Source organism: Tachysurus fulvidraco, chromosome 22 (assembly GCF_022655615.1).
Source record: "Tachysurus fulvidraco isolate hzauxx_2018 chromosome 22, HZAU_PFXX_2.0, whole genome shotgun sequence".
Taxonomy (NCBI): Eukaryota; Metazoa; Chordata; class Actinopteri; order Siluriformes; family Bagridae; genus Tachysurus; species Tachysurus fulvidraco.
In genome coordinates, this window is record NC_062539.1 from 12,123,339 (window position 1) to 12,131,209 (window position 7,871).

A 7,871-nucleotide genomic window follows, 5' to 3' on the forward strand; every position below is an offset into this window, starting at 1 on the left:
CTTTGTGAAGAAAGCACTGCACTTTGCTCAGGAACGCATTCACTGCAACGAGCTGCACGTTTAACAGCCACGGCAACAGACATGACGTGTCTGAGGAAGCATCAGGTCTCCTACTGTCCACAACTCCACTATGTTTATGTCTGTGTGTGACAGTATTTACATCACATACTACATGTACAGTCACACTGGGAGTTTGTTGAAGATCTCAGTGCTTCTACTGGTTAGGAGTTAGGAGTTACACACATTCTATCAAACATTCTATCAAAAACAGTCAGAGTTTTATGCTCCAAACCAATCCAAATCTCACTCACATTCACTTTTTCAGTTCTGTTTTCTCTCATTTTTTTTTACTTTAAAAAGATTCACCTTTATTTATCCCTCTAGCATGTGTGTGTGCACCATTGTTAGTTAGAACAATACTGTTGTGTGCTCGAGCTTTATGTGACTCATTATCAAAGCAGATCTTTCTCCTGTATCAACCTCCACATATTTGTTTATCAGTTCTCATCCATCTTTATCATGTGACATCACCACAGTGACGGACATTAAAGGGGTTCGATGTGAACATTAAGCCTCCATTCAGCAGCGAGCAGCTCATCAGGTAAGAATGCAGCGCTTTACCTGCATCTGTTCACCTGATCTCTTTCTCATATCACTGATTCATTATCTGCACATTCACACTTTTTACTTCTGGGATACTTGTGAGTAAATGATGCTGTGTGTACATTCTTGACACATTTTATGACAATTATAGATAAACTGCTTGTCAGGATTATAACACCCCAAGAGTATGTCTTGAATAAATGTAATTACAGGTGCTGTTTATCTCCTACCATGTCATACTGAGCACAAGGGTCTTCGTTGTAGTAGTAGTAGTAGTAGTAGTAGTAGTAGTAGTAGTAGTAGTAGTAATAGTACAGTAGTAGTAGCAGTAGTAGTAGTAGTAATAGTACAGTAGTAGCAGTAGTAGTAGTAGTAGTAGTAGTAGTAGTAGTAGTAGTAGTAGCAGTAGTAGTAGTAGTAGTAGTAGTAGCAGTAGTAGGACCAGTAGTAGTAGCAGTAGTAGTAGTAGCAGTAGCAGTAGTAATAGCAGTAGTAGTAGTATTGTTATTATTAGTAATGCAGTTTTGTTCCTTAATCACACAGGCACCATAAACACACCTCCTCATTGGCATCACCATGGTAACTGTGCCAGTTCTGCTGCTCCTCATCTTCTCAGGTAATCATGGACTCTTAATCAATAAGCTTTAACTCAACTGCCTTTTTTGATCAGAGTCTATTCCTGTATGCTGTTATCTTCTAGCTGAGGTTCTGCAGAAGGCTGTCAATATTTATTTCTATTTCTTATCTATAAAAAAAGGGTCTGATTGCCTTATACTGTACGCTTTGGTCTTCTTTTTGTATAAGTAAATAAATTATATTTAGATTTAAATGATTAAGTAATGTTTAGTTTAAGTTGAAAGTCTCTCTGTTAAAGAGGAGAAATGTTTCACATTCTTAGGATATATCATCAGTCCAGAAATGGATTTATGGACAAAGACCAAAACTCTTGTTTGAACTCCTCAACGAGTAAACATTCTTAATAGTTCGTAAGACTTAGGAATAGCTTTTTTAATGTCCCTGATCGTTCGAGCCTCAGAAACATGACACTGAGGTTTGGAGAGGAGCCCAAGTGCCACTCTGCAGCCTTCTTTTCCATGAACCTTTACTTTAGCTACAGATAGCTACTTGCTATGAAATAGGCCTTGCAGAAATGCTGCCACTATTTGGGGGGACCCTCATCCATCCAAAATTTTTACAGATCACAAGAACTAGCGTTGTAGTCTAGTGGATAAGATGTAGAACATCGAAAGGTCATGAGCTTGAATCCCAGGTCCACCAAATTGCCTTGTGCTGAGCCCCTGAGCAAAGCCCTTAACCCACGATTTAAAATGTAATAAAAATGTAAGTCACTCTGGATAAGGGTGTCTGTCTTGATTTTCTTCCACAGCTTCTACATCTCCAGTCCACAGTCACCTCACTTCATTTCATTTCGTTCCGGGTCGCATGAATCAGACTGAGGCTCGACAAGCTTGCAGAGATAAATACACCGACCTCGTCACTGTGTACTCTGATGAAGACAACACTGAACTTGCTAAACTGGTGATAAAGGATGGTGTGGGTTCTGGCTGGATCGGACTCTCTCGCAATAATTTAAGTGAGAAATGGTCTAATGGTGATCCTGTAACATACAGAAATCTGACAGGGGATTGTGGGACATCGAGCTGCTGTGCTATGAAGGCTGATGGTTTATGGGAAAGTCTTCAGTGCACAGTGACAAGACATTTCATGTGCTATGAACAAGGTAACTTTTGACCTATTATACATTTATGATGTAGATCTGTACTTATTGTAATATTTCTGTCTGACAGGCTGTGTATTCTTTTATGTCTTTAGATGCTACCTCTCAGACTAATAATTATCATCTTATCCTTGAGAATAAGACCTGGTATGAAGCTCAGCGTTACTGTAGACAGAGATACACTGACCTGGTCAGCATCAGAGATCAGCAGCACAATGAAGAGGTGATGATTAAAGGGTTAAACAGCATCACACCCTTCTGGATCGGTCTGCTGTGTGATGACTGGCAGTGGATTGATGGAGGAATCTCTGCCTATAGAAACTGGCATTGGCAGAGCTGTGAACCTTATCCATCACCACACAACTGTGTAGTACTGAGTGGAGAGAGATGGTACTCATGGCTATGCACTAATTCATATCCTGCTTTGTGCTACAACAGTAAGTGTCAACTTCCTGTACAGTCACATCATCTCAGTAACCTTCTGTATGATGACTAGAACCCAGCTGCTGTGTCTGATATCACTCTAAACGCTCCTCCTCCTTTTTAGGGTCTCTATCAGCTTCCATCCATGTGAGTGATGTAGCTATGACCTGGGAGAAAGCTCTGCTTTACTGTCAGCAACAGAACAGATCTGGATTGTTACAGATTGAGTCTGGAAATGAGCAGGTTGAGGTGGAGAAGAAACTCGAAAGGGGGTGTGTCTCTGAGCCTGTGTGGGTGGGGCTTAGACAGAGCCAACTCTTCGGCTTCTGGATTTGGCCCAACGGGAACGCCGTGTTTCCGTACAACAACTGGGACAAAGGGGAACAGCCTGAACATCAGGTCTCTCAGCGCTGCGGCGCCGTCGTTCCACAGAGCTACAGATGGAAAGACATGAACTGTGAGGCTCAGTATAAAGCTCTGTGTCACACCACATGTTATCCATGATCATGTTCTTTATGAACCACCACCCCACCCCAAACACACACACACACACACACACACACACACACACACACACACACACACACACACATACACACGTACACATACGTGTGTGTGTTTTAGAATTGTACAGTGACACACACACTTACTGGGGTCAGGGTTGTGTATTTTACAGAGTTCCCCTGTGCGGAACAAAGACAGAACATCAGTGCAAAAAAATCTAAGCAAATAAATATCTTTAATAAATGTAATATAAACTAACATCCCTTGTAGTTTTAGAATTTAGGTCTCTCTCTTTCTCTCTATCTCTCTCTCTCTCTCTGCTCATGAAGATGTTGTAGATGTTTATGTTCATGGCTTTGTTATAGGGCCTTTAATCCACACTGAATATAGCAGGATGATTAAAAAGTAATGACAATTCTATCTTCTTGACTCAATGTTTAATGTGTTTATTGCTGTTTCTATGGTGTCGTTCAGCACAGACTGTAACTTTCTCTGTTTATAATAAAGTTTGAACACACACGACTGCAGCCGAAGCAGATTTCATTTAAACTCAATAGATGACCATGTTGGTGTGCAGAGTAACTCAACAGTCCATCACGACTGTCACCAGTCTTATTTCATCATAAAATATATATTTATATTCATTATTATTTATAAATATTATAATTATTTTTTATATTCTATAGAATATTAAAGCACAGCACAGCTGAACGTCTCAGACATATTACTGATTGGACATTGGCTCTGACTGTAACTTAAACGACTGGTTTATATTAATTAATTTAATTAACTGGTTAATAATAACACACTTCTGATCGCACTGATAAACAAACATAATCTACATTGAGGGTGTAACCACACTTATCTCCCCTTTTGTGCATTATTTTCATACGTTCTGGACTTTTTTCTTTCTTACTTTAGACCTGTGTAAGAACCGAGCCTTAACCTGTGTGATGACATTATTACAGCTCGCACACATTCAGCTTGGACTCATCTGGAGATTATGAATAAAAATCATTCCTTAATTTTCTAGTCACTCTATCTTGTACTGTTTAAATTAAGTTTCACAAGGGAGCATAAATGTGGATTATTTCCTCAGCAGAGATCCAACATGTGGGAAATGATGTCATGGAGAAAACAGAAGCTGCAGCACAAACCACATGCAAATGTTAAAATGCAGACAGGACAGTTAATAAAACTCTCTGTCCTGTTTTATTTCTTCATCACTTCTGTGGAATGTATCAGGACAAGGGACAGTGTTGTTTTTGATGATAATAATGCTTAATAATTAATCCAGTCTGAAGCAGCCATAACGCCATGACGCAGGAGCACTTCAGCTCATTTACCTGAGGAAGGTTAAACCTTTCTTCCTTTTTTCTGTAAATGATGCACATATCAGCTCATCAGCTCCTGTTGACCTTGAACACGTGATCATGTGGATGTTAAAGGGGTTCAAGTTGAACGTTAATCCTCCATTCAGCAGCGAGCAGCTCATCAGGTAAGACTGCAGCACTTTACCTGGATCTGTTCACCTGATCTCTTTCTCACTGATTCACACACGGCTTTTATCATTTACACTTCACACAAACACACAGCGAGCTTCTGTACAGGCCATTTTATCATTATTATTATTATTATTATTATTATTATTATTATTATTATTATTATTATTATTATTATCTGATGTTGGATTTTTAACACACAGGGCATCGCCTCAGCACTGCTGTCACCATGGTAACCGTGTCAGTCCTGCTTCTCCTGCTCTCTGGTAAATATTTCATTATAGTCTATAAACTCTAAAGAATCTTAAACAGCTTTAAAATAAAGGTGTGAAGTAAAACTGCAACCCAGTAGAACTTAAGTGCATGACCTTTTTTTACTGGTTATTGTTTCATTCATGGGTTTTTTGTGCATCCTTTTAAGTCTGCACTGTACTGGATTTCCCAGTAACAATGTGTGACCTCTGATAGTTTATCATTGTAGTGTAAAGATTTAAAAAATATAGACAAGATTAGAATTGCGTGCAAGTAATGATGAATGAATGAATGAATGAATGAATGAATGAATGAATGAATGAATGAATAAATAAATAGGCACAAGAGCACCATCTGGGCATGGTGGCTCAGTGGTTAGCACGTTTGCCTCACACCTCCAGGGATGGGGGTTCGATTCCCACCTCCGCCTTGTGTCTGTGGAGTTTGCGTGTTCTCCCCGTGCCTTGGGTGTTTCCTCCGGGTACTCCGGTTTCCTCCCCCAGTCCAAAGACATGCATGGTAAGTTGATTAGCACCTCTGGAAAATTGTCTGTAGTGTGTGAGTGAATGAGAGTGTGTGTGTCCTGCGATGGCGATGGGTTGGCACTCCATCCATGGTGTATCCTGCCTTAATGCCCGATGACGCCTGAGATAGGCACAGACTCCCCGTGACCCGAGAAGTTGGGATAAGCGGTAGAAAATGAATGAATGAAGAGCACCATCTCTATCTGAGAATCATTTCTGCAGCCGAGGTCAAGTGACTTTTCAGTAAAAGCCAAAGTAATCAAATCTGAATTTAGAATTCAATCATCAAATCTGAATACACAATTACTACTACAGGTGATGGGGTTTGTAGCTCAGGACACTAAGATTTTCTCCTTAACACATTCAAAACAAAGAAAAAAAGTGTATCAAAAAATTCATGTTATTATTTAATTCTCCATAAAAAAGACTTATAATTAATTTAACATCTAATTAACATGTATAATTAAAACCCATCACATTTATATTTAAATACTGTGTGACTCCACAAAGCTCAGAGTCCACACTGTCCTCAATGTCCTGCAAGCAAGTTGGACTCAGATGTCAGATCTCACTGATGTTAGAGCTTTTATTTATTTGGTTATCTTACAGGATAAATTTATCTTCATCACATGAACACCATTAAATCTCAGACACCTGATCATTAATGACAGTCACCTGTGTGCATTTCTACTTCCTGTAAATAACCAGGACTCTCAGAGGTGCTTCCTGAAGTCAGTCCAGAATCCAGCACATTCTGTGTATATCACTGAACACTGACTGCTGTACAATTGGGAAAGTTCAAGCACACAGTCAACATTTAATATATTTAATCAGCAAATCGATAATACATTAAGCTCGAGCTGTCACAAGTATTAAACTTATGTAGACAGATATTCAGTATGTGACATAAAAAAATTATATTTGTTAGCATTAATGTATAAATGTTAAAATGTTACAGCTGCAATACCAAAAGTTCTATTGTCTTTATGACATTCATTGTTTATCATTTGTTTAAAGCTCCAGCTGTTCACATCACAGTGCTTTCACTTTTCTGAGTCTCTTCACCAACAGTACACTAACAATGGAAACAGAACAGCGTCATTCATCACATCACATTTCAGTCCTTTTATCTCCGTCCTGCTACATTAACAGGAGAAATTTCTTCCACAGCTTTTACTCCTCCAGTCCAGAGTCAACTCACTTCACTCCATATCATTCCGGATGACATGATTCAGACTGAGGCTCGGAAAGCTTGCAGAGAAAATTACACCGACCTCGTCACTGTGTACTCTGATAAAGAAAACACTAAACTGGCTGAACTGGTGATAAAGGCTGGTAACGTTTCTGGCTGGATCGGACTCTATCACAGTGATTTCAGTGAGAAATGGTCTAATGGTGATCCTGTAACATTCAGATATCTGACAGAGGATTGTGGGATATCAAGCTACTGTGCCATTCTGAAGGCTGATGGTTCATGGGAAAGTCTTCAGTGCACAGTGACTAAACATTTCATGTGCTATGAACAAGGTAACTCCAGGTGACTTCATTACAGTATAACTATGAAATATAAATATAATATAGATAAATAAGATAATAGACATTTTTATTTTCGCACTTTCCACAGAAGCTTCCTCACAGACTCGTAATTATCATCTAATCCTTGAGAATAAGACCTGGTATGAAGCTCAGCGTTACTGTAGACAGAGATACACTGACCTGGTCAGCATCAGAGATCAGCAGCACAATGAAGAGGTGATGATTAAAGGGTTAAACAGCATCACACCCTTCTGGATCGGCCTGCTGTGTGATGACTGGCAGTGGATTGATGGAGGAATCTCTGCCTACAGAAACTGGGAGAGCAATCATCCTCTACCACAAGGCAACTGTGCAGTAGTGAGAGGAGGGAGATGGTACTCACACCCATGCAGTAATCATCACTCTGCTTTGTGCTACTACAGTAAGTGTCGACTTCCTGAAGAGTAAAATCATCTCAGCAATCTTCTGTATGATGACTAGAACACAGCTGGTGTGAGTCTCTGTCTCTGATATCACTCTAAACAATCCTCCTCCTTTTGGTGTTTTGTGTCTCTATCAGATTACATCCATGTGAGTGAAGAGGCTCTGAGCTGGGAGAAAGCACTGGATTACTGTGATAAAGAGAACAGAGCTGGAATTCTGATCATCGATTCTCAAGCTGAACAGGAACAGTTAGAGTCTGAGCTCATGAGGAGACGTGTCCCTCCAGGGTCTCTGTGGGTGGGGCTTGGACCAAACCGTCTCTCTGAGCTGAAGGTGTCCTCTGGTCCGCTGACCTGCGAGGACATA

The 7,871-nt window shown here is 39.9% G+C and overlaps 2 protein-coding genes across 2 annotated transcripts in view; both read left to right on the forward strand.

Moving 5' to 3' along the window:
* The first annotated feature begins 406 nt into the window (after positions 1-406).
* LOC113658454 (secretory phospholipase A2 receptor-like) lies at positions 407-3,686 on the forward strand. The gene is made up of 5 exons (XM_047806695.1): positions 407-601; positions 1,147-1,219; positions 1,991-2,344; positions 2,437-2,778; positions 2,889-3,686. The coding sequence occupies exons 2-5, from the start codon at positions 1,180-1,182 to the stop codon at positions 3,266-3,268; spliced, it is 1,116 nt and encodes a 371-aa protein (XP_047662651.1). The 5' UTR covers positions 407-601; positions 1,147-1,179; the 3' UTR covers positions 3,269-3,686.
* Positions 3,687-4,381: 695 nt separating this feature from the next.
* LOC113637297 (C-type mannose receptor 2-like) overlaps positions 4,382-7,871 on the forward strand; it is a 3,851-nt gene continuing 361 nt past the window's right edge. The window contains exons 1-5 of the mRNA XM_027137894.2: positions 4,382-4,766; positions 4,974-5,036; positions 6,717-7,073; positions 7,171-7,503; positions 7,642-7,871. The exon at positions 7,642-7,871 is cut by the window's right edge and continues 361 nt beyond it. Of these exons, the coding sequence (XP_026993695.2) occupies positions 5,000-5,036; positions 6,717-7,073; positions 7,171-7,503; positions 7,642-7,871 (957 nt within the window). The 5' untranslated portion in view covers positions 4,382-4,766; positions 4,974-4,999. The remainder of the gene's footprint in view (positions 4,767-4,973; positions 5,037-6,716; positions 7,074-7,170; positions 7,504-7,641) is intronic.

Excerpts from the sequence above, each read along its gene's own strand:
- LOC113658454 (XM_047806695.1), top strand. The coding sequence starts at position 1,180 with ATGGTAACTGTGCCAGTTCTGCTGCTCCTCATCTTCTCAG. Across the intron at positions 1,220-1,990 it reads GCTGCTCCTCATCTTCTCAG|CTTCTACATCTCCAGTCCAC; the intron begins GTAATCATGGAC and ends TTTCTTCCACAG. Across the intron at positions 2,345-2,436 it reads TTTCATGTGCTATGAACAAG|ATGCTACCTCTCAGACTAAT; the intron begins GTAACTTTTGAC and ends TTATGTCTTTAG.